Source organism: Vicugna pacos, chromosome 21 (assembly GCF_048564905.1).
Source record: "Vicugna pacos chromosome 21, VicPac4, whole genome shotgun sequence".
Classification (NCBI taxonomy): Eukaryota; Metazoa; Chordata; class Mammalia; order Artiodactyla; family Camelidae; genus Vicugna; species Vicugna pacos.
Window position 1 is genome coordinate 5,245,755 of NC_133007.1, and position 26,598 is coordinate 5,272,352.

General features: G+C 38.8%; 2 protein-coding genes, 1 long non-coding RNA gene and 1 other non-coding gene across 6 annotated transcripts in view; 3 read left to right on the top strand and 1 right to left on the bottom strand.

The window, feature by feature from the left end:
* The window catches only part of SHCBP1L (SHC binding and spindle associated 1 like), a 31,324-nt gene extending 19,464 nt beyond the window's left edge, over positions 1–11,860 (top strand). Inside the window, exons 6-10 of the mRNA XM_072945969.1 lie at positions 790–895; positions 2,247–2,400; positions 3,552–3,802; positions 4,805–4,927; positions 11,486–11,860. Coding sequence (XP_072802070.1) covers positions 790–895; positions 2,247–2,400; positions 3,552–3,802; positions 4,805–4,927; positions 11,486–11,737 — 886 coding nt within the window. The 3' untranslated portion in view covers positions 11,738–11,860. The remainder of the gene's footprint in view (positions 1–789; positions 896–2,246; positions 2,401–3,551; positions 3,803–4,804; positions 4,928–11,485) is intronic.
* On the top strand, positions 3,967–4,070 carry LOC116284900 (U6 spliceosomal RNA). The gene has a single exon (XR_004194556.1). It is a non-coding gene; the product is annotated as a U6 spliceosomal RNA (small nuclear RNA).
* A 3,768-nt stretch (positions 11,861–15,628) lies between the features above and the next one.
* On the top strand, positions 15,629–20,368 carry LOC140688008 (uncharacterized). Its single transcript, XR_012062652.1, has 2 exons — positions 15,629–18,312; positions 19,456–20,368. It is a non-coding gene; the product is annotated as an uncharacterized lncRNA (long non-coding RNA).
* Positions 20,369–20,916: 548 nt separating this feature from the next.
* The window catches only part of DHX9 (DExH-box helicase 9), a 52,489-nt gene continuing 46,807 nt past the window's right edge, over positions 20,917–26,598 (bottom strand). For 2 of the 3 annotated variants that reach the window (XM_006211778.4, XM_072945970.1), the window contains 5 exons: positions 26,455–26,582; positions 25,226–25,455; positions 24,948–25,063; positions 23,711–23,911; positions 20,917–21,573 (listed from right to left, as the gene is read on the bottom strand). In XM_006211778.4, the coding sequence (XP_006211840.1) occupies positions 21,231–21,573; positions 23,711–23,911; positions 24,948–25,063; positions 25,226–25,455; positions 26,455–26,582 (1,018 nt within the window). In that variant the 3' untranslated portion in view covers positions 20,917–21,230. Of the gene's footprint in view, positions 21,574–23,710; positions 23,912–24,947; positions 25,064–25,225; positions 25,456–26,454; positions 26,583–26,598 lie in introns of those variants that run through there. The other variant, XM_031688831.2, reaches the window with a different exon arrangement.

The following is a 26,598-nucleotide window of genomic DNA, read 5'->3' on the forward strand; positions in this document are numbered from 1 at the left end:
GCTTCAAAAAATATCGATAATTGAAATATAAGCTGAAAAATATTGGTACTAATGCTGCATTCCATTAGCATCAAGCAGTAATCAAAGTGCTGCAGAGAACTGAAAAGATGATACCTGAGGAGACTACTGGTAAATCTACATCTATTGGAAAAGGAGTGGCCCTTTTGGCTGACAGTAATGGTAAAAGTTATACTCAATTTTTTTCCTTCATTTGATGACACTTAAATGATTGATAGGAAACAGGACCTGTAAAGAGAAGCATAAAGAAGAGAATGAGTGGAATTAACTAAAAGTGCTGAACAGTAAACAGAAAACCAAATGAAGAGATAAGCTGGAGTTATTCTGCTGGGAGGCCAGCAGCCAGCTGTATCTATGGGGACTTTATCCTTTGAAACAAACAAAAAAATCTGTTAATTAAACATAGTATCTAAAATTAGGCTTGTCCCCAAAACATCTTATACCTCAGTGTCACAGACATAACCCACCTCTCAATTGCATGGATTATGAAAGTACAATCAAAAAATTTTCTACCATATTGGAAAGTTGAGATAATTGTCGTATTGATTGTAGTAGGTTGCATGTAGACTTTCACTAAAATGAAAATATTTCATAGTACAAAGGTTTAAATACTCAGTTATCTTAAAGATTTCAGTCATTCTATTGCTCTCAAGTTGCTCTTTGCTCTCCAGAAGCTTAGAGATAGTGAAACCTATTTCAACTTTTATTTTCTAAGTATATGTTGAGTATTTTTCATGTTAATTTAACCATAAATAATGTTTTCAACCTTAGAGTTCATGGGCCATTTTTTCCAAGAATTCTGAGGCGTAGGAAAGGAAAAAGAGACTTTGGAAAGACTATAACACACATCGTAGCAAAAGTGATGACTACTGACATGGTAAGAAATACACTTTTTTATTTGTTCATTTAAGTTTTAGCTGCATATCATCAGAAAAGTAAAGACATTTAATTTGGTTAACTGGAAGGATATTTAGGACATCAATTGAATAGAGAATACAGAAGGACTAGAGATGGGCTGTGTACAAAAAAATAATAAATTGAAATTTAGAACTGTTGTATGTTAGTGAGACATGAGGTAAAGATGCTGAGAACTTGTAGTAATGTTGGTCAGTGAAGCACACAAGCAATAAGGGTAAGAGAAAAGGGAATAAATTTGCTGAAAAACCACTGTGTGCCAGGCACTGCCAGGGATTTTACACATCTTATTTCATCCTCAGGAAACCCTATGTGGTATCAGTGGTGGTGGTGGTGGTGGTGGTAGCAGTAATAGTAAGCATTTTCTGAGTACTTACTACAACCATTAAAAACTAGGCTTTGAAAAAATATTTAAAGGCACGGGAAAATGTGATACATAAATGCAATGAAAAAAATCCGGATTCAAAACCATATACATCTATGGTATGATATACTGGTATTGTGAATAAATGAATATATGTATGGAAAAAAGACAAGAAGGAAATATCTATATAAATATATTTTATTTAGGTAAAAATTTATAGGTTAAATTTTCCATATTTGTTATGCTTTGTTTCATTTTCTGTGGTTTTTAAACAAGTGCCCCTCTTATAATAAAAAAAGATATGGGACTGATAATGCCATCCTACTGGGATAAAATAGGCTTTTTTTCAGAGTGTATTTTTAGTTTCTAAATTTTGTTTTTTGAAGTTCTTTCCCCTTTTCTACTCCCAGTGCAAATTTCTGGTATTTCTGTTAGTTCTAGAATCTGTAATATATAGATTTTTTTGATTTAGCAAAGTCATAGGGTCAGTTTGATTTAAAGAAAACAAAGTAGTAGTTTCCAGTAGGAAAGAGAGCTGGCATCATCAAAACCTAGAGCTAAAGCTTAGCTTCATTGCTCATTACCTCTACTTCCTTAAGCAAATCATTTCGTCTCACTGAGTGTCAGTTTCTTAACCTTATAAGGGGATAATAATACTTGACCTGAAGAACTGTTGTGAAGCTTAAGAGGTAGTATGTAAAGGTCCAGATATGACTTCTGGCTGTATTTAATTGCTGTAAAATTATTAGTGATTGTAAAGAAAACCTCCTTTCATCACTCCTTCATAGACTTGATACTTTGAGCAGTTAATGAACATAAATACATACAGTATTTACAGTATATTACCTATACAAGGCGAGTCTTTGGGAAAAGCACATGTTACGAATGAAGTTAACTGATTTAAATAATCTGTTTCAGTTTTACCTATTGTTTTGTTTCTTCTTTTCAGGTAAAGGACTTATCTTCCGACACACTTCTCCAGCAGCACGATGATTTGGATTTGGCTTTGGATAGTTGTTATAGTGGCGATACAGTAGTTATTTTTCCAGGAGAATATCAAGCTGTAAATCTTGCTTTATTGACTGATGACATCATTATAAAGGGTTAGCAGGGCATCCTTTGCAATCTTTTAATGTCTACATACTGGACAAATTGTATATCATAAACATGATTAATCAGATTATTAGACATTAGAAGAGTTTATGTTTCACAAAAATCCCTTATGTGCATTTTACAGTTAAGATTTTCCACTTGTTCAGGAGTATGTTTGTACAAGTGACCTTGTGTTGACATACTGTACCAGAGCAGATCGATCAATGAGACTGCTTCTTCCCCGTGACCGTGTAGCACTACAAGCACAGAGTCTAAATAAATGATCAAAAACAGAAAAAAACAAAAAAATACGTTCATCATATTTTCTATTAGCCCCATCTATATTTTTACCAAAACTACTTTTTGTCTGCTCTGTCTCCATAGCACTTGATACCACTTTCATAGGAAAACCCAGATGTAAGGCTCTATTCAAATATACTCAGCATTTTCTCAGAAAGTTTAACTCACATGCAAGCTTATTAAAATAGAAGTAGAAAAGCAGAGTTTACTGTCTGGCCAAAAGAAAAGACAGGTGTTTTAAACTTTGCCTATCACTTTAAAAACAGCAAAATTTTCACTAGATTTTTATGACTGTGATCATTTGATGACTGAAATTCAGTATTTTGCTGAATTATATGGGTTATAAGGATCATATTTGTAATTTTTAAAAATTGTAGCCTTCTTGAAGATCAAACCAATTTTTGGATTGATGTTAAATTTAAATGTTTGCTTGGACTACTTGTGGATGTGATTATGTTAATCTTATACCCTAATTCAAGAGTCTCTGCCAGTCTTTTTTAGTTATGGTAATTTATTATGAATTTGAAACCAGGTTATGGCAAGAGACTTTTTGTATCTTAGATATTTTATAGATGACTGTTGACTGTATAATATGGGAACTATGTAGTGGAATAAATATGTTGAATAAATACCCTAGGTATATTTAGATTCATTATAAACCCAGATTCTTCCACCATGTCATCAAAATAAGGACAAAAGATTATGTTTTCGTTAAGTATCTACTTAGTTAATTGAGTAATTACAGTATTATTAAAAATATGTGAAAAGAAAACTTAGTAATAACAAGTATTATTGAGTGACTAGAGGGCTTTAAGCTTTGGGATTGCTGATTGAATTATGTATTTTTTTCCCTATGAATCAGGAATTGGGAAGAGAGAGGAAATTATGATTACTTCTGAACCTTCTCATGACAGTTTTGTGGTGTCCAAAGCTGATAATGTGAAACTAATGCATCTGTCTTTGATACAACAAGGGACGGTTGATGGTATTGTGGTAGTGGAGTCTGGTCACATGACTCTAGAAAACTGTATATTAAAATGTGAAGGAACAGGAGTGTGTGTTCTTACAGGGGCTGCTTTGACAATCACAGACAGTGAAATAACTGGTGCCCAGGTATTTCATTTTATAAAATTTATGGCTTTGTATGGATAGAGACAACTTTGAGTGATCTTAATATGTAAACAAAGGGTAACAATTATTTTATCTTTGAATTGAATTATATAATTAAACTTAAGCACTGATAAAAATAAACAAAATGAAGACAAGAACAAACATAAGTGCTTGCTTTGGCAGCACATATACTAAAATCAAAATGATACAAAGATTAGAATGGCCCTTGCACAATGATGACACACAAATTTGTGCAGCATCCCATATTTAAAAAAAAATAAAGGACAAACAAGTATGTCATAGTACGCTTAGGAAAAGTGAACTGCCTAAGTCCAAAGTAAGGAATTATTAGCCTTGAATTATGTGTGATTTTTTTAAAATCTAGGAATCCGTGGCTGTAAAACAAGTCATGAGTCAGTTATTTGATGGTTTACTTAAAAAGGAATAACTGCTTATAAGTTATCAGACATTGCTAGAAGGTATTGTGATCAGTTCTGACAGTTTGAGTCTAAAGATAACAATCACCAAAGATCATTAAAGGGCTAGAAAATTGAATGAAAAAAAGATTAAAGGGAGCAGAAAAATAAGACATTTTTATAGAATGACTTTTTCTTAATTTCTACTGAAATGAGGGAAATAGACCTTAAGAGCATTATGATGGATTTAGAATATGTATAAATAAATTTTTATAACTGTTAAAAATAATTGCTTAAAGAGATTTTTGACTCCCTTCTAGAGACTTCATTTGGAGTGGGAGACCAATGTAATGGAACATATGACTTCAACCTTCCTTCTGGGTCTAATGATTCTCTGACACAGATAATCTTTGTTTTCAACATTTTAAAACTTTATCTCCACAGTAAATTGTTGTTTGCACTATCACATATTTTCATGTAACTTAATGTGTTTAAATTGTTAATATAAAATTACAATTTTTAAATCTGAAGAAAATTTTGGAGAAGTATGTATCTTTTGTAGATTGTTTTATTTGCTTTTAATTTTCAGGGTGCTGGTGTTGAACTGTATCCTGGGAGCATGGCTATTTTGGAAAGGAATGAAATTCATCACTGTAATAACCTCAGAACCAGTGACATTTCAAAAAGCACCTTAGGTGGAGTTAATATGAAGGTATTCTCATATTTTTTAATTTTAATTTTTATTGAAGTATGGTTGATTTCCAATGTTAGTTTCAGGTGTACAGCAAAGCATTTGAGTTATACATACATATATATACACACACACACACATGTACTTTCAGATTCTTTTCCATTATAGGTTATTATAAGAAACTGAATATAGTTCACTGTGCTATATAGTTGGTCTTTGTTGTTTTATCTATTTTATATACAGTAGTGTGTATCTGTTAATCCCAAACTTCTAATTTATCCCTCGCCTCTTTCCCCTTTGGTTACCATAGTTTGTTTTCTATATCTGTAAGTCTATTTCCAGTTTATAAATAAAATTTGTATCTTTTTTTAGATTCCACATACAAGTGATATCATATGATATTTGTCTTCCTCTGGTGTATTTCACTTAGTATGATAATCTCTAGGTCCATCCATGTTGCTGCAAATGGCATTATTTCATTCCTTTTTATGGCTGAGTAATAATCAATTGTGTGTGTGTGTGTGTGTGTGTATCTATCACAAATTCTTTATCCATTCATCTGTCAATGGACATTTAGATTCTTGCCATGTCTTGGCTATTGTAAATAGTGCTGCTATGAACATTGGGGTGCATGTGTCTTTTTGAATTATATTTTTCTCTGGATATATGCTTAGCAGTGGGAATCCTGGATCATACAATAAGTCTACTTTTAGTTTTTTAAGGAGCCTCCATAATGGCTGTACCAATTTACATTCACACCAACAGGGTAGGAGGGTTCCTTTTTATCCACACCTTCTCCAGCATTTATTTTTTTGTAGGCTTTTTAATGATGACCATTCTGACTGGTATGAGGTGATACTTCATGGTAGTTTTGATTTGTGTTTCTCTAGTAATTAGCAATATTGAGCATTTTTTCATGTTCCTGTTGGCCATCTGGATGTCTTCTTTGGAGAAATATCTTTTAGGTATTCTGCCCATTTTTTCATTGAGATATTTATTTATTTATTTGCTTTTAAGCTGTATGAGCTATTTATATATTTTGGAAATTAGTCTCTTGGCGGTCGCATCATTTGCAAAATTTTCTCCCATTCCGTAGGTTGTCTTTTTGTTTTGTTTATGGTTTCTTTCGCTGTGCAAAAGCTTTTAAGTTTAACTAGGCCCCATTTGTTTATTTTTGCTTTTATTTCCATTACTCTAGGAGCTGGTTTGAAAAAAAGACTGCTGCAATTTATGTCAAAGAGTGTTCTGCCTATGTTTTCCTCTAGGAGTTTTATAGGTTCCAGTCTTACATTTAGGTTTTTACACTATTTTGAGTTTATTTTTGTATGTGGTATTAGGGAATGGTCTAATTTCATTCTTTTACAGGCAGCCGTCTGGCTTTCCCAGCATCACTTACTGAAGACTGTCTTTTCTCCATTGTGTATTCTTGCCTCTTGTGTCGTAGATTAATTGACCATAAGTGTGTGGATTTATTTCTGTATTTTCTATCCTGTTCCATTGATCTACGTGTCTGTTTTTGTGCCAGCACCATAATGTTTTGACTACTGTAGTTTTGTAGTCTTGTCTGAAGTCAGGGTGTGTGTGTTCCTCCAACTCTTTTCTTCCTTCTCAAGATTGTTTTGACTATTCAGGGTCTTTTGTGTTTCCATTCAAATGTAAAAGTTTTTTTGTTCCAGCTCTGTGAAAAATGTCATTGGTAATTTGATAGGGATTGCATTGAATCCGTATATTGTCTCAGGTAGTATGGCCATTTTGACAATACTGATTCTTCCAATCCAGAAATGTGGTATATCTTTCCATCTGTTTGTGTCATCTTTAGTTTCTTTCCTGAGTGTCTTAACAGTTTTCTGAGTACAGGTCCTTTGCCTCCTTAGGTAGATTTACACCTAGGTATTTTATTCTTTTTGATGCAATGGTAAATGGGATTGTGTCCTTGATTTCTTTTTCTGATATTTTGTTGTTAGTGTATAAAAATGCAGCTGATTTCTCTGTATTAATTTTGTATCCTGCAACTTTACCAGAGTTTTTGGTGAGCTCTAGTAGTTTTCTGATAGTGTCTTTAGGATTTTCTATATATAGTATCATGTCATCTGCCAACAGTGACAGTTTTACTTCTTTTTTTCTGATTTGGATTCCTTTTATTTCTTTTTCTTCTTTGATTGCTGTGGCTAGGACTTCCAAAACTATGTTGAATAAAAGTGGTGAGACTGGGCATCATTGTCTTGTTCCTGGTCTTAGAGGAAATGCTTTCAGCTTTTCTCCATTGAGTATTATATTGTGGGTTTGTCATATATGGCCTTTATTATGTTGAGCTATGCTCCCTCTGTGCCCACTTTCTGTAAAGTTTTTATCATAAATGAATGTCGAATTTTATCAAAAGTTTTTTTCTGCATCTATGGAGATGATCATGTTTTTTTTTCTTCAATTGTTAATGTGGTGTATCACATTGATTAATTTGTGGTTATTGAAAAATTCTTGCATCCCTGGGATAAATTTTACTTGCTCATGGTGTATGACCCTTTTAATATATTGTGGGACTCAGTTTACTAGTATTTTGTTGAAGTTTTTGCATCTATATTCATAAATGATATTGGCCTATAATTTTCTTTTTTGTAATATCTTTGCTTGGTTTGGGTATCAGGGTGATGGTGGCCTCATAGAGTGAGTTTGGAAGTGTTCCTTCCTCTGCAATTTTTTGGAATAATTTCAGGAGGATAAGTATTAACTCTTCTCTAAATGTTTTGTAGAATTCCCCTGTGAAGCCATCTGGTCCTGGATTTTTGTTTGTTGGGAGTTTTTAAATTACTGATTCATATTTTCTGTTTCTTCCTGGTTCAGACTTGGAATATTGTACCTTTTGAAGAATTTATCCATTTCTTCTAGATATTCCATTTTATTGGCCTATAGTTTCTCATAATAGTCTCTTATGATTTTTTGTATTTTTGTGGTGTCAGTTGTATGTAACTTTTCCTTTTTTCATTTCTGATTTTATTAATTTGGACCCTCTCTCTTTTTTTCTTGATGAGTCTGGCTAAAGGCTTATCAATTTTGCTTATCTTTTTAAAGAACCAGCTCTTAGTTTCATTGATATTTTCTAGTTTTTTTTTAAGTCTCTATTTCATTTATTTCTGCTCTAACCTTTATGATTTCTTTCCTTCTACTAACTTCAGGTTTTGTTCTTTCTCTAATTTCTCTAGGTGTAAGTTTAGGTTGTTTATCTGAGATTGTTCTTATTTCCTGAGGTAAGCTTGTATTGATATAACTTCCTTCATACAACTGCTTTTGCTGCATATCAGACGTTTTGGATCATCATGTTTCTGTTTTCTTTTGTCTCTAAGTATGTTTTGATTTCCTCTTTGACTTCTTCAGTGACCCATTGGTTGTTTAGTAGCACATTGTTTAGCCTCCACGTCTTTTCTTTGTGGCTTTTGCAGATTTCTTTCTTGTAGTTGATTTCTAGTCTCATAGCACTGTGGTTGGAGAAGATGCCTGATATGATTTCAGTTTTGTTAAATTTACCAAGGCCTGCTTTGTGGCCTAGCATGTGATCTATTCTGGAGGATGTTCCGTGTGTGCTTGAGAAGAATGTGTATTCTGCTGCTTTCAGATGGAATGCTCTATAAACATCATTAAGTCCGCCTGCTCTGATGTGTCATTTAAGGCCTGTATTTCTTTACTGATTTTCTGTCTGGATGATCTATCCATTGCTGTAAGTTGGGTGTTAAGGTCCCCAGTATTATTATATTACTGTCAATTTCTCTTTATGTCTGCTAACCGTTGCCATATATATTGAGGTGCTCCTGTATCAGGTGCATATGTTCACACCTGTTGTATCTTCTTGGATTGATCCCTTGATCATTATGTAGTGTCCTTCTTTGTCTCTTGTAACAGTCTTTATTTTAAAGTCTATTTTGTCTGATACAAGTACTGGGACTCCAGCTTTCTTTTGGTTTCTATTTGCATGGAATATTTTTTTCTATCCCCTCACTTTTAGCCTGTATGTGTCTCTAGCTCTGAAATGGGTCTCTTGTAGACAGCATATGTACAGGTCTTGTTTTTGTATCCATTGAGCCAGTCTGTCTTTTGACTGGAGCATTTAATCCATTTACCTTTAAGGGTAATTATTGATATGTATGTTCTTATTCTAATTTTCTTAATTGTTTTGGATTTGTTTTTGTAGGTATTTTCCCCCTTTCTTTTTTTGTTCTCTTCTTTTGTGATTTGGTAACGATCTTTAGCACTATTGTTGGATTCCTCTTTCTTTTTTGTATGTATATTTGTTATAGATTTTGGTTTGCAGTTACCATGAGGTTTTGGTATAGATGTCTCTCTCTCTCTCTTTCTCTCTCTCTCTCTCTATATATATATATATATATATAGACATATCACATATATATATATATGTGATAGTTTAAGTTTTTCAACCTTAGAGAAGTGGCCCTTTGTAGGTGATGTCCTGTGTGTCCCAGCAGTGCACCCCCATCTTGTGACCCAAAGGTCAGGAGCCAGCTGGTCCCAGGGTAGAGTCCTTCTTGCTTCTGGAGTCTGTCTCCTGGTGGGTGAAGCTGGACTGGAGGCTTGTGCAGGTTTCCTCACAGGCGGGGCCAGTGTCTACTCACAGGTAGGTGGAGCTGGGCCCTCTGGTGGGCAGAGTTGTGTCCAAGGGCATGTCTAGAAGATCAGGAAGTCCTTAGGCAGCCTGTCTGCTAATGGGTAGGGCTGTGTTCCCACCCAGTTAGTTCTTTGGCCTGAGGCATTCCAATTCTTAAGCCTATAGGCTATTGAGAGGGGCCAGGTTTGGTGCTAATGACCCAAGCGAGATTTCTGCCTCCAGGCAGGTTCATGAGGCTGAATACTTCCTGAATGTCTGCCGCCAGCTTTTATGTCCCCTGGGTAAGCCAAAGTTGCCCTCCACTCTATAGGAGATCCTCCAAGACCAGCAGGCAGGTCAGCCCAGGCTTCTATGAAATCACTGCTTGGGTTGTTGGTCTTGGTGCAAATAAGATTCTGTGTGCGCTCTTTAAAAGTGAAGTCTCTGCTTCCTCTAGCCCTGAGGCGTTCCCGCAATTGCGCCCCACTAGCCTTCGAAGCCAAATGCTCTGGAGCATCCTCCTCCTGATGCAGACCCCCAGGCTGGGGCGCCTGGTGTGGGGCTCCGAGCTCTCACTCCTGCGCCTGAGCCTCTGCAGTGCTATTATTCTCCAGCTTTTGGGTCACCCACCGGGAGGTGTGGGACCCGGTTATATCCCAGGTGCACCCCTCCTACCTTCCCTCTGTGGTTCCCTCTCTGTGTCTCCAATTGAAGAAGATCTTTTTTGGTAGTTTGCAGCCTTTTTTACTGACAGTTGTTCAGCAGCCAGTGTGTTTTTGATGTGTTCATGAGAGGGAGTGAGCTCGTGGACCTACTACTCTGCCATCTTGCCTGGAGAAGGACATGTCTTTGAGATGCTTCTCTCCCTTGGCTCTTTCGTTGCCCCCCTCTGCCCTCCTGGGGACGGATGACCATCTCGCATCTGCTCCAGCCACTGCCGTGTGACCTCATATTTTTTAACATAGAATTGTTGTAAGAAATATAAATAATTATTAGAAAGATACTATTAGTTTTAGTCTTAAATTTTAGTCTAAATGTTATTGTTGATTTGGAGAAATACAAATAATTAGAATGAAGTTTAAATGATGGTTAATAGGAACAAGTTCAGTCTCATAATTTAATAATTTCAACTTAAATTCTTTGAGCAAATAATTTTGAATATGAAAAAGTAGTTAAGTTCTCTTATATGTTTTAAATTTTTCATTGAGCGGATTTGTAACATTTTCACAAAGTAAAGCAAATTAAGAGGATAATAAATATATTAAGAACTTTTTTGTCTTTTAAACTTTGTAAAATAATTCAAGCTAACCAATTAAAACTTTAATAGCAATAATTTATAAGTGAAATGCCTTCCTATTCATTTCTACTTCTATAAATTCTGCCTTTCTAAGTCCCTCTCTATATTTGTATAGTTAATGAAGTTTTCCCCTAGAACTCTAGTTTACATTTCATTATCTGAAATTATTTTCATCTTCATCATTTTTGTTACCTGAAATTATTTTCAGATTTCTCATGTTATATTAAAAGTCAGCTTCTTGGGATATTGCTATATCCCCATCTAGAATCAGTTATCTTTATCAATAACTGATAAAAATAAATTGAAAACTTTATTTAATATTTCCTTGATACACATATTTGCAGTTAATATTACATTAATCCAGTGTGAAGAAAATAACACTTGTTTAAAACTGAGATTCAGTTGTTTTAAAGAAATGTGTGGGGTAGTTCAATTGGTAGAGCACATGCTTATTAGCATACAGGAGGTCCTGGGTTCAATCCCCAGTATCTCCTCTAAGAATAAAAAAATAAACTTAATTACCTCCCCCTAACCAAAAAAAAAAAAAAAAAAAAAAAAAACCACCAACAAAAACAAAGAAGAAAATGTGCAAACTCAGGAATAAGTTCTAGAGTTTATGACGTGCTCATTAGTTCATACGTTGTTTTTATAGAAATTATTGAAAAACTAATTTCCTTAAATAATTTAACAGGTTCTTCCAGCACCCAAGTTGAAGATGACTAATAATCATATTTACAACAACAGTGGCTATGGAGTAAGCATTCTTCAACCAACTGAGCAGTTTTTTATTGTAGCAGAAGAAGCCCTCAACAAAGGGGCTGCTTCCGGAGATAAAAAAGATGATAACACGATCTCCAAAGTAATGCAAAATCTGAATCTGGAAATGAATAATAATAAAATAGAAGCAAACTTAAAGGGGGATATCAGAATAGTCACAAGTTAAAGCATCTGGGTTTATGTTAAAGCTTTATATTTCAGACATTTAATAAATAATTCTCATATCCCACATTAATGGTACTTTTAATTAAATTCAAAACTTATTTAATTAAAAAAAGTTAATATTTAATGCTCTTTCACAGAATGATTCATTTTAACATGTTTTCCTAAATAACAGTTTTGAGATACAATTCACACACCATAAAATTCATTCTTTTAAACTATATAATTCAGTGGTATTTAGTATATTTTTAGCATATGGTAGCACCATCATCACCAAATAAGTCCAAAAGCAAATGTGGTTAAATACTGTTTTACATACTCTCAGTCCAATAAGAAGCATTAGGTGTTCTATGTACAGAATAAAAAAAAAATTTATAGCCAGTTCCTGAGTCATTTCCATTTATCTATGCAGATGAGATAAGGACTAAGGTAAGCTAGCACTATGTTATACAGGATCAGGCTTAACTACAGGAAATAAGAAAATCCAAAATAAGAGAGGCAGACAACAGAGAAGTGTATTCCTCCCTCACATTCAATTAGTCCGGAGGTGCTCAATATAGAGCTAGTGGGTGTTCACATGGGTTCTCAGCGCAGGACTGGGGGTGGGTGTTAAGTGTTAGAAACCCAAGTTTCTTCTATCTTGTTTTTACCATTTGTATGGTTTCCATTCACAATCACCACATGGTCCAAGACAGCAACTGTTGTTCAAGCCTTTACCTCTAAATTCCAGCCAAGCAGAAGGGATAGGGGCCTCTTTACAAAGTTGCACACATTATTTCAACTTTCATGCCTCCCTCCAGCTAGAATTGAACCACGTGGCTACAACCTAGCTGCAAATGAAACCAGGAAATACGATCTTTAAAATGGATGGCCATGTGTCCTCTAAAATAGGGTGTTCATTTTCTAAGAAACAACTGGTCTTTTTCACAAAGCAGAACCTACTTTGACTTTGGAATATAAAAGGCAGTGAGCACTCAGGCTTTAGCTCTTAACCTTCCCTTCCTTAACTTGACTTTTACTTTGTTAACTCAGCAAAGGTGACCCTGTGTTGCTGTGGAGAATCTCTGGAGGCTGAGTGGATTAAAGTATAGTAGATGTTCTTCAGTGTTTTCATTGAATAGCTTTCAAAACCAAACCAAACCAAACCAAACCACAAGGTCTTGTTAGCCAGGTAACATAAGACAGGGACTTTCTGGGGAGGCTTAACAAGAACAGTCTCTCCATAATGAGTTCCATGAGCTGTAAGAGGGGATTTTCCTTTCCAGTCCTCTTCCTCTACCTGTTTTTGGCCTTAGGAAGGGTAGGTGATGGACGAAGATAGGGTCTTTTGAGAGTGAGCAGAAAACCGTAGCCTTACATGAGCAGACTTCTCAGCTCTTGGGTCCTCTGCCTCCTTTCTGCTGCTGCCATTGGTTTCCAACTAATTTCTCTTTTCCCCAAGCTCACTTCAGAATACAGGTTTTTTTCCTATTCTCACATCCATAAATCATGCACAAAGCATTTGTAATATTTTCTAAGAAATTTGAACATTCATAAAGTTTAAGTTTTCTCCCTCCTTCACCTTCCCACCCATACATTTTCCCTCATAACAAAGTACCACGAGTTGAGGCTTAAACACCATTGATCATCACTCAGCTCTGCGGGTTGCAGTCTGACATGGGGCACACTGGGCTAAAGTCAGTGTTGACAGGGCTTTGTTTCTTTTGGATGCTCTAGGGGAGGATTTTGTGTCCTTGCTCATTTGGGTTGCTGGCAGAATTGAGTTCCTTGCAGTTGTAGGATTGAGAACTAGTTCCTTGATAGTTGTCAGCTGAGGGCTGTTCCCAGCCTTTAGTAACTAATGGCATTTGGGTTACGTCCTTCCTGCATCGCCACAGCCAGCAACACGAGATTGAGTCTCTTTCCTGCTTTGGAATCTTCCTGCCTCTTCTTCAGTCTTTTCTTCCTACCCACTCTCGTGCCCCCTCCTTCCACTTTTAGCATACTGATCTCCATGTCACCCAAACCTGGGTGACAGTTGTGTTTCCTCAGGGGCACGCGATCCACAGTGGGCAGTGAACGAGTTAAGGACTCGCATGGTCAGATTGAGCCCACTTGGATAATCCGGGGTAATTTCCCCATCTCAAGGTCCTTCAGTTCAGTTACATCTGCAAAGTCCCTCTTGCCATGTAAGACGTGTTCACAGGCCCTGGGAACTTAGGACGCGCACATCTTTGAGGGGCCATTACTCTGCTTGCCACCTGTCTTAACCAGTTTTCTAGATCAGGGAAGGCAAATCCTAATTCTCCTCCTCAAGTGGGATTTAAGAACTTTCCTTCACCAAGATGAACTCTCCAATGTGTAAGCTTGTATGCATTTAAGAGAGATTCTAATTTAGAGCCTAAAGAGAGGTTCCCCATTTCGGCTGTCCTTCCTGTTTGTGCACAGACCTGGCTTCCTGCTTTATTGTAACGTTTCGGAGTACAGACAGTGGGGTCTCAGTAACCATTATGCCCCACCCTGTACTGTGCATTGCGAGTAGTAACTGTTAAGTTTTAAAAGAATGCTACCAGTGGGTCAATGCTTATGCAAAAGACTGAAATGAGATTTACATTCCAGAACTTTGAACAACATTTCATCACGGTTGCTGGGGATGGAAATGTTAGGATTCTGGAGGTGAAGACTGGATAAATCAAGATGAGAAGAATGATCTTGGTGTGGAACCAAAAGGGATGAAGGAGAACCCCTTTTTGGTTTTACATAAGGTGCTTGCAGGAGGAGTGGAGACTTCCTCTGCTCCACTGCAGGGCCAGGAGCAGCTGTGGCAAAGCCCGAACTGAAGAACAGAATGGGGACCAAGTGCTAGAGCCTCTTGTCGGTCTGGAAGGTGGACGCAACGGAAGTGGCAGGTGGCTACAAGCCAAAGGACTGAGAGGCGCTCCCCAGCAGCACGGGCACAGAGAAGTTGCTAATCCCGTAGGAGCAAGTCACCGTTCTTCGTGAGACACTCAAGATGCACGTTGTCTTATATATTTAACAGTTATCACCAGAAAGCAATAAATTTGAGGACAAGAATATTAATTTTCCAAAGTATTAAAGTAAAAAATGAGAAAATCCTATATTTTCAGTGACTGAACCAAATCAGGTGTCCTTAGGCCGAGGTACATAGACAGGTTCCAAGAGTGTGAACTGCCTGAAATCTTAAGTAAAATCTTTGTGTACATGCCTCTTGCTGGAGAGTCCACAACTGTCACCATATTCTCTAAGAAGCCTCTTAGCCCCCAAAAGCTCAACACAACTGACCTAGATAGTGTTTAAGTTTCTTTTTTACACAGTCCTCATTATTATCCAATCGAGGCCTAAAACAGCTGGCTTTTAACAAAATGTGTTGCTTTTTCTACAGAACACTCTGATTTGTTCTGTAGAAAACTCAGGCAACTTTATATCATTAATATTTTAATACTAAACATATCATTTTTTTGTAGTTTGATATTTTTCAGATTTTGCAGTTGCATAAGATAAACAATTGTTTTATTTCCTGATAAAATTCTGAAGCCACTGGCAGGCGGTATTAGAATACTAGGTTAACATGGAAATGCTCAGGACAACTATTCCTGCCGAAACACTTAGGTTTTATTTAGATCAGCAGGTTAACCGAACCCTATTTTGCTTCCTGTTATTTTGAAAAGAGCTAAAAATTTCAGTTATTTAAATGAGTAATTACTAAAGTATTAAAAATAACCACCTAGTATATATTTCACAGGTTAACATGAAAATATTATATAGGTTTACCAGTTGAGAAACATTAAATATTAGATTTATAGCCAATTCCATTATTTCCTTTATCTTAAATTTACTTCTAGATTTGAAAGAAATACGCAGTTTCAAAGTTTGGAAGTTCCTGAAAGATCTCCCATTAAGGTTAATCCTAGAGCCACCAACTCGCCCCAGTCTGCCAACTACTGTCTCAGGTTTAGCACTTCTCATGTCTCAGGAAACCACAATCTGGGTGAAGATGGGACAGTTTCTAGTTAGTTCCTAGGAAGTCAATGCTTTTCTTAAAAGCTAAATTACCACTCAGTCTGGTAAATTCAGGGGACCTCCATCAGTAACTCTGACCGGCTCAGTAGTACAGGCAGACCTCCTATTGCACTTCGCTTTAACGTGCTTCACAGATTTGTTTTATGCAATTTGAAGGTTTGGGGCAAACCTGCATCAAGCAAGTCTGTCGGCACCATTTTTTCAACAACATTTGCTAATAACTTCATGTCTCTGTGTCACATTTTGGTAATCCTTGAAATATTTCAAATTTTCATTATCAGTATATTTGTTATGGTGATCTGTGACCAGTGATCTCTGATGTTCGTATTATAATCGTTCTGGAGCACCGCATATTGTGCCCATAACAGACAGCGGACTCGTGTGTGTCCTGGCTGCTCCATCTCCCTGTCTCTCTAGTTAGCCAAGCTGTGAATGCAAAGTTAAAGTTCTGAAGGCAATTAGAAGTGCTACTCCAGTAAACACATGAATAAGAAAGGGGAACCGCCTTATTGCTGATGTGGAGAAAGTTTTAGTGGTCTTGATAGATCAAACCAGCCACATTTTGTCAAACTAAAACTTAATCCAGAGTAAAGCCCTAACTCTCTTCAACTCAATGAAGGTTGAGAGAAGTGAGGAAACTGAAGAAAAGTTTGAAGCTAGCAGAGGTTGGCTCATGAGGTTTGGGGAAAGTAGCTGTCTCCATAACATCAAAGCGCACGGAGAAGCACCAACTGCTGACACGGAGGCTGCAGCAAAGTACCCAGACAGTTACTGAGGGTGGCTCCACTGAACAAGGTTTTCAAGATAGACAGAACACCCTTACATCGGAAGATGCCACCTAAGACTTTCACAGCTACAGAGTAGGAGTCAATGCCTGGCTTCAGAGGATTGGCTGACTGTCTTATTAGGGGTTAATGCAGCTGCTGACTCTAAGCTGAAGGCAGTGCTCATCTACCATTCCAAAAGCCCTGGGGCCCTTAAGAATTACACGAAATCTACTCTGCCTGTGCTCACAAAGCCTGGATGACAGCACGTCTGTTGACAACACGGTTTACTGAATGTTTTGAGTGCACCGTTGAGACCTACTGCTCAGAAGAAGATTCCTTTCAAAATATTACTGTTCACTGATAATGCACCTGGGCACCCACGAGCTCTGATGGAGATGTGGAGAAAGATTAAATGTTTTCATGCCTGCTAACACAATATCCATTCTCCAGGCTATGGGTCAAGGAGTAATTTCAACTTTCAAGTCTTCTTATAGGTAGCTGTTCCTATGAAGGGTCTGGGCAAAGTACTGATACCCTTCTGGAAAGGATCCACCGTTCTAGATGCCATTAAGAATGTTCGTGATTCATGGGAAGACGTCAAAACAGCAACATTAACAGGAGTTTGGAAGAAGTTGATTCCAACCCTCTTGGATAACTTTGAGGGGTTCAAGACTTCAGTGACGAAGTGGCTGCAGATTTGGTGGAAATAGCAAGAGAATTAGAATTAGAAGTGGAGTCTGAAGATGTGACTGAATTGCTGCAGTTTCACGATAAAGCTTGAATGGATTAGGAGTTGCTGTTTATGAATGAGCAAGGAAAGTGTCATCTTGAGATGGACTCTACTCTTGGTTGTTGAAGATGCTGTGAAGATTGTTGAAGTGACAAAGTGTTGAGAATATAGCAAACTTAGTTGATAAAGCAGAGTTTTTAATTAATTAATTAGTGAAGATTGAGGGGGATTGACTCCATTTGAAAGAAGTCCTATGTGGGTAAAATGCTATCAAATAGCACTGCACACTGCAGAGAAATCGTCTGTGAAACGAAGAGTCAACCAATGCACCAGACTTCACTGTTGTCTTGTTTTAAGAAATTGCCACCGTCACCCCAGCCTTCAAGCCCCACCCTGATCAGTCAGCCGCCATCAGCGTCGAGGCAAGACCCTCCACCAGCAAAAAGATACTCGCTGATGGCTCCGAGGTTAGCATTTTTTAGCAATACAGTATTTTTAAACTAAGGTATGTAATTTTTTTTAGATATATTGATTTCAGACTTAATAGACCACAGTGTACACGTAACTTTCATATGCACTGGGAAACCAAAACATTTATGTGACTCACTTTATTCTGCTATTTGCTCTATTGTGGTGATCTAGAACCAAACCTGTAATCTCTCTGAGGTATCTTGTACATTTCTCCATGATTGAGAAACCTTAAAAAAAATCACATGTAATAGGACAGTCTACAAATGTCAAAAGTGCACAAATACTCTTTTAATAACTTTCCTGTCTTTGGGCTAATTCAAATCTAAATCTTTCAGGTAGTAAATCCAGTGGGATGCAGGAACCTTTTTCTAGTCAAAAGCCAAATTTATAAATCGGTCCCAGTCCAATCAAAAATTGCATTTCTGGTTCTTTACTCTCCTCCCACCCCTATTCCCTTCTAGATCTGCAGAGAGGGAGATTAGCGTTCTAGTATGTGCTTGGCACGGTCGCTGATCCTCTTTCTAGAAGTCGCCTATGCTGACCCCAAGCTGACACAGCCATTCAGTCTCCTGATTTATTCCCTTGGCACAGGTAATGTACAGCTTTATTTGCAGCTTCACAGTGTGGGAGAGTCCATCACACTGCAGCAGGCAGCTCGGCAGCTCGGCTTCCTGCAACTGGCACATTAGATTATCCCCTCAGTTACTAACCTTTGAGCATTTCTCTGAGCCCAAAGGAAATGCACCATTCTCTTCCACACCTCTCTCTGCCCTAAAGCAAGCTGTTGGGCTGTCACCACGACCTTCCAGTTTACTAGTGCAAAGTGAAGACGCCAGTTATGTAAGCTGCCAGTCACAGAACAGGTGCAAAACCAGGTCCATTCACCCCTGCCTGAATTTCTAGAAAGGCAGACCGCCCCTCACTGTGCTTTCAAACCCCGATGTGTGATGAGAAGGGTGGTGAGCAGCAACTTGACATTTCCCCACATGTTCCTTCTTCCCAAATTCTCTCCCCCTACTGTGTCCAGCCCCTTCTATTTCATCTCCCGACTGGGAGAGGGGGTGTAATCAGCTCTCTTGTTTTGGAAAAACTTTCCAATCATCTCACACCTGCTGCAACATCACAAACCAAACATTCTTTGTTCTAGGCAGACTGTAGGGAGGTGGTTGAGAATGAGAGGAAACCCATCACACAGATGACTTCTGGGTGTTATAATGGATTCTTTAACAATTGGAAGTGACTTTACGTTGACCTGCACTTACGACAGTAACTGGTACTTGATTTCCTCCCCCATATAAACAACTAGAAAACCAAATTCTATTTAAAAAACAATATATACGCAAACTGTATGTTTATGTGTGTATACATTTACATGCGTCAACTGCTTTCAGACACTGAACAGGCAGTGTAGAGCTGTGACCCCCAAGGAAGGGAAGAAGCTGGGTGAGCATATGATCACCCTCTCGGTGTGGAGGCGCCAGATCATGACAGGAGAGGCTGCACAGCAGTGTCACTGAGCTGGAGACAGGCACTGGGGTCTGAGGACGGTAGCTGGAATTTGTGGGGCAGGACAGAGAGGGAGCTCTAGAGGATAGTTCTAGAAATCACCATAGCCAATTCCCTTACGTTTTCAGCTGAATTCTAAAAGACTAACTATGACTACCTGAGTGGTTCTTTCAAACTTCAGAGAATGTAAGTTTGACATCTTGGCCATCTTTGACTTCTCATTTCCAGTTGAAGAAGTTGGAGGAATATGTAAGCGTCAAGTGAGGCATCACTGAATTTATACCTTTTATGTAAGTGTTCACATGTGCAAAGGACAGAAGCCAGCCACTGACGAGGCGGGACGCTCCGGATGGCTGCTGAGTGGAACTTAGCGCAGAGGAGTTTAGCCTTCACCCTGAAGACAACAGGAAGCACGGTGTAAGCCGGGAGGGGCGCGGTGCTGACCTGAGGCTCGTATGGGCAGTTTACTCTAGCTGCAGTGTGGAGCATGGACTGCAGACAGACAGGACCAGGTGAGCGGGGAGCTGAGCTGAGGTCGCGGCATCACTGTACATGCGAGTTACTGACGGCCCGAGGAGGGCAGAGGCGGCTGGCTTGTAAGTTACAACTGGAAGGTGTTTCCCAAGCAGAACTGACCAGGTATGGCGGTATTTATGTAGCTACAAGTCCTGCGACTAAAACATTTTGCTGAATAGGAGACAGTATAGGACACAGGGTGAGTTAGGGAGTTTTTTGTTTCAGTTTGGAAAGTACTTATTTCTGGACAGAAATACATGTCTAGTTAGCAGTTTACGTAGGTCTGATGCTCGGAAAATCTCAGCTGGAGATACAGATTCCAGAGTCTGTAAATAAACTGGACTAATCAGCTTATCACTAGTAACTGTTGAAGGTGATCTAAAGAACATACATAGAACAAGAGGATTTTGAAAAGGACACGAAGACAAAATACAGCTTGCCAAAGACCACTCATGTGTCAGAGGGCAGCGTTAAGATCTGAGCTCAGCTGTCTAATCCACAGCCTCGGTAATCTCACTGTGCTGTGCTGTTTCTGAAATGGGAACTATGTGAAAACTCACTACAAACTGTGAAGTGTTATAAGCATATAAACTTCTCCACTAAAATAAACTAGCTTACAAATGTCCTTTGAAATACACATTAATGTGGACAGAGTTGTCAGATACCTGAACTTTACGCATCGGTGCAGCTCCACTTACTTTAGTTCTTTGGCTAAATATAATCAATCTTCATTCAAGAGTTATGTGGATTAATTCTTAATTCTAATTAAACTTTTATATTAACTTTAAATTAATTTTTATACAATTCTTAATTCTAAAATTTTTTATTAATTTTTATAAAATTTTATATTAATTTTAATTTTTAAACTAACTAGAAAAGAGAATGCTGATCTTGGTCTCAGATTTTTCAAAGACAACGCTTGGGAAAAAGTAAGTATGTCCAGCCCTCGGTCAGAAGTTTTATTCATGTACAGAGGTCCACGTGAATTGTGTACTGGCCAGAATTCAGTGCAAGAGCAACAATTCCATTCCAAGGCTGTTTACTCTAACCACACGCAACATCATTTGGTGTATCTGTGAAACTACAGTACAGTGTTTCCTCTGATGTTTAAACAGATGTAACTGAGGTTGTAAAATTATTCTAATGTGCATGATCAACAATTAACTTCGTAGCCGGTATTCAATGTAATACTTTATTTTCTATTGTATTTAAACTAAAGCCAAGAAAATATCAAGTTAATTTTAAGGGCAAATCTTTACTCCTTAAAGAAAAAATACAAACTGTGGTATTTTTATAATAGATCATTCTATTTTACATAATATAAACAAAACCACCAATACATCTATGTGCTTCGTTTCCTTAAACTACAATGAACCACAGAATGGGTGGGAAATGGGTTTATTTGTCGGCAGCAAGTAAACCTGGGAAAACGAGTAGCATGCTTCCTCCCGCCGCGGTCTGTGCACAGGCGCTGCCATACCCAAGCTTTAGTAGCCACCTCCTCCTCCTCTCCCTTGTCCCAAGTAGCCACCCCCACAGCCCCCTCTGCCCCCGCCTCGCTGGAAGCCCCCGGGCCCTCTGTAGCCTCCTCCGGTGGGCCCTCTGTAGTCTCCTCCTGACGCACCCCTGTAGCCACCTCGGGAGCCCCCTCGGTAGCCACCCCCCCCACCGTAGCCTCCCCGGTAGGAGCTGGAGCCGCCACCGTAGCCGCCGCCACCGTAGCCCCCCCCACCTCTGTAGCCCCCGCCGCCGTAGCTGGGGCCTCCCCTCCTATATCCACTCCCGTTGTCGTAGCGAGCCATCTTGGGGGGACGCGGACCATCTCCATACCTGGGAACAGCACAAAACCACCACTTCAGCACAATATCCTTAACACTCCTCAGCTAGTCACACAGTACAAACATTCAGTCATATTTGAAAATTTAACGCATAAAGGGAATGAAGCCAAATGCACAAATACAAACTGAAACGAAATAAATCTGCTAAATCCAAAACGGACAGAAGAAGAGAGTAAGTATAACCATGTGCTTCTAAAGTTTCTTTCTGGTTCGTTCTCAAAGATCTTAAATTTCGGCCATATGTCCTTACAGCCTGAAGTCAGTTCTCTCTTACTCACCTCAACTACACGGCTCTCAGAAAGCAACGTGTGTTAGAGGCTCCCAGAGCTGACAACAGATTACTTGCCCTTTACCACAAAACGTTTTCCTGCATTAACTCTGAAGCATGTTTCTGAAAACTGCCTTAGGGTCAATCTGTTTACACCTAAATCTGTTCCATAAGGCAAACAAAGAAAATGACGAGTAATGAACTGCAGGAAATCAAGATGTCTCACCAAAATTACAACCCAGCAGACCCCAAAGTGCCTAGTCTTCTGTGCAGCTTTTCGTAGAGGCCAGCATGACCAGTGCAGCTGCTGCCCGAGTCAGAAACACGGCAGGATCTGCCCCCTTCCCTCACTGCACTGCTCTCCCCATTTCAATCCGTCACAAACTCCTACCGAATCTGTCTAGTCTGTCTACTTCTCATTTCAATTCTCCCTAGTGCAATTCAGGCCACCGTTACACTCACACATCCTAACCTCTTTTCTGTATTTACCCCATCCTTTCTCGTTTCTGGCCTTTTGTCTCTCACGCAGCAGACTGTATGTGAAGCCTCCCTGATCACCACCCGTCCTAACACAAGTCTCTCCTGAACACCTGAGCACCGCATCTGCTCCTGCCTAGGTCACTTATCTTCCATCTTTATGTCTGAAGTTTCTCCTTCTCAACAGTTCTACACACCTGACCTGCTGAGAGGACCACAATAATAAATGGGAGCCATACTGTCTGAGTTTGGATCCAGGTCTATCATTCGCTAGCTGTATGACCTTGGGTCTCAACTTTTCTGCCTACTTTTCTTACTTATATTAAAGAGGATAATGCTCTGTCTACATCTCAGGCACACTGAATATTAAAATGAGTTAACATGAGAAAAGCACTCAGCAGTGTGGCGTACCCTAAGTACTATGTGTTTGATTAATTTTAAAGAGTAGTTAATTTAACTCAGTTATGGCCAAAATGGGAAGTCAGAATCCATAAGCCACATGGTTCTATACATTAAGACTATAACAGTTTATAACCAAATGCAGTAAGTGATCCTTGATGGAGAGATTAAAAAATAGTTTTGAATAACTAGAAAAAAATTTAATGTTTGCATATTAATTTTACTGTGACAAAACATGTTTGGGGTGTGATCTGGTATTATAGCTATGTTCTTAAAAGATACGTGAAGCATACTGATGTAGAATGTCATGATGTCTGCATCTTAATCACAGATGATTAGGCAAAAGAAGTACGTGTGGATGTAATATATATATGACAGCAAGAGTCACAAAATGCTGACAGTCAGTGAACCTAAGTTAAGAGACTACATGGGTGCTCACTGCACTACTGTCTTGCCTTTTCTGCAGGTATCGAGTATTTCCAAATAGAAGTGGGCAGAGAAAAACTTTAAAGGTGAAAAAAACTGAAGCAAATTTAAAACATCTTAAGAATTAAGAGAAATTTCACACTTCTTTGGTTTAAGATACCCACATTCTTGTATTTCCTGAAGATAAACCCTGATTGCTTTTCATCTGAAGGAGCAAGTTAACCCCTCGTAATTTTTCCTTCAGAGAAGACAAAGCAATCCTGTGGGAAGAGGGCTGCCTGGGCTGTGCCCTTCCTGGCACGTGACCCACCTCAGACTCTGCATACGTTTCCGGCTGTAGCCTTCTGTCTCTGTGTGAACGGCTGTAACAGATCATTAACACAAACGCAGCACCCTTTTCTCTGAGCGTGTTAACCACAACTAAACTTCACGTTCTTTCAGCATTTGTCTAGAATTTTAACTTAAATGACAAGGCTTCGAGTAACTAACTGGGGATTTTGGGCGAGTGTGAGATCACTGCCCTCCACTCAGTTCAAACAGAAGTCGCCATGCTGCTCACCGTGTGTTGCCAATCATGAGGTTGATGCCAGCAGCCGAGGGCCGGGAGATCTGGCGGATTGTGTTTAGCATGCGTTCATTCACAGGGTCCAGCTGGCTGATGATATCGGGCTGCTTGGTTACTTCCACAACCAGAGCCTCAACGGCGGCCCGGAGGGCAGTGACACAGGCGGCAGACTCATGAGACATCTGCAGTTTGATCCTAACAAAGGAAAACATTAAAAATAACAGGTGGTACACATAGAAAGGACTATTACCTCAGCTTCATACATGGCAAGTGATGGGATAAATTCAGCTTCTTTCCATGTATCAACCTCCAAGTATCAACTACTGCAGTGGCCCCAGACTGAGGCAAACACAGAATGCAGAACAACCAGAATCTACGCTCACTTCTTACAATTCACCGCTAGCTACTGGCAGGAGCTGTGAACCACTAAGTCTATCACAAGCAGAACACTCTTAGCAACACAGACCCCTCAGCCTCCAGTAAAAGAATGAATGACATAAGACACTTGGATTGTTGGAGTTTTGAAAGTTTTCATGAAATGACTGAGCCTAATACCTATTCATTAAATTCTATTCAGTTTTTGCCAAGTGCTTACTACACACTCACCACTCGTCTCTCAGCAATCTCAAGTGCACGAAAGAGGCACCTAAGTTCCAGTTAGATTCTAATCCCTAAATAGGTAAACAACAAGGTCCTACTGTGCTGTGTAGCACAGGGAACTATATTCAACACCTTGGAACAACCTACAATGAAAAAGACTATGAAAAGGAATATATAAATACATGTGTAACTGAAGCACTGTGCTGTACGTCAGAAATTAACACATTGTAAACTGACTGTACTCCAATTAAAGAAAAATAAAAAATTTTATTATAAGGAATTATATAAAAGTGGAAAAAATAAAACAAAACAAGCCTTCTAAACCCCCAAACATACACAACTTTCTAAGGCACACAAACACACAAATATATTTAAAAAAAATCATGGTAGTGGATGTGGCTCCAACGCCTAATGCATTTGCTTCTACTGGTACAGTCGACTTACGACTTCACCACCAAGTATGACCCGTACTCCTAAGATACACTACTAAGACTGATACAAAGCACCTCGTTTCCTCATTTGTGCCATCAAATTTTGCCATGTTTGTTTCATAAATTAAATTAGATTAGCAGCTGAATTCCACTGCATTTCAATTCTAAATTCAGTTGAGTGCATATCTGAAAATCCATACCAGTCATCTACAAGCACAATCTGTCCATCAGACTGCACTTTCTTGGAGGCAAAGAGAAGCAGCTGCAAGGGGCTGACTAAGGTCATGCCTTTAGCAGAGATGGCCCGGGTTCGAATCTGAAGAATGGAGAAAGAGGCAAGAGGATATAGTCGACATTCCAACTGTCAATCAACTACCATATAATGATAATGTGCTATGCTTTGAAAATTAAAACTCATGTTCCCACTGCACATTAGTAAGTACAGAGAATCTGGAGTTTCAATGTAAACTTTCCTTACCTTTTCACCAAATACAAAGAAGGGAGACGGGTACTTCATGTCCTGGCTGCTGAAAGGACAATTGACAGACGACTTGTGGATGAGTGCATTGCGCCCTTCGGTCGTGAGAATCTTTCTCTTCTCCTTATGGTAGCACACATTGGGGTACACACCAAAGGCCAGGAGAGAGATAACAACATCCAGATTGTTGTCTGGTCCAGTGTTGGTAAACACTTGTGTCAGTAAACAATCTGTTAAGCGTGGGATTTAAAAAAAAAATCAGGTATCTGGCTAATCCTCACATTGCATGTAAACCATTTACAAGAATTGGAGGAACTGACTCCTCTCCCAACCCTCTTCTTTCAAACACCTGCCTAACTTCCTCTTCTGAGAACCCCTGCACTCAGATTAAGTGCAAGGAAAAATTCTGCTCAGTCTTCAAATAATAAGGAAATTAAAATGTCTGTATTCTCTTACAGACTCAACATAATATAAGCTTGGAGTTATTACTTAAAAAACAGAACTAGACCGGTATGACCACAATGTGTTCCACCTGCTGTTCTAGAACAGCTACTCCTCCTACAGAAGACGGCGTGACGACTCAGGAGGGACCCACTGGGAGAAGACTGCCGCTCTCACCATCGGTGCTTCACGCGCACCCCAGCATTTGGAAAGTACGATGGTAGCTACTGTGAGTGTGGAAATACTGTGCTAGAAAACCCGAGTCCTAGTCTTGTACTGCCTAACTGAGTGAGTCCGGGCAAGTAGTTTAACCTCCTGTGTCAGTTTCCTCATCTACAAAGTGGGGCAATGATACCTGCATCTCAGGAGCTGTGAAGAGTCTATCATATAAAAACGTTCCTTTTTCCTTTGATTAAAAAATTACAAATTTAGTCAGTTTACAATAGAAGAGAACTACCGTGTTTAGTTATTTAGATCCGGCCCAACTACCTTTTTCACAAAACAGAGATTTAAAAACCCTCCCCATCAAAGCAGCACAATTCTCAGACCACCTACTAATCACCTGTGCACTGCAGTACAATGTGAACAGCGTAATCTTTTGCATCCTTTTTAGAAAACTGAACTAATGTGAAAAACTGACTGTCACTATAGTTCAAAGAACTAAGAAACGGCCAGGAACATAAAAAAAGCACAGGGCCTGGAGTCCGAAGCTAAAATACACTGCACTGTCAATGTACATGTGTTATAGAGGCTACTTCAGACAGGTGTGGAGAATGCGAGAATCTTACCTTCTGGAAATCCAGAGTTAATCAGAATCTCTTTGAGCTGAACTTTGGCCTCCCAGGTCATTCTGAGTGTAGCCATATTGAGTCTTTTGTGCTCACAAAAACGTATCTCGGCTTCTTCTCCCCCCATTCTAAAGCAAACAGGCA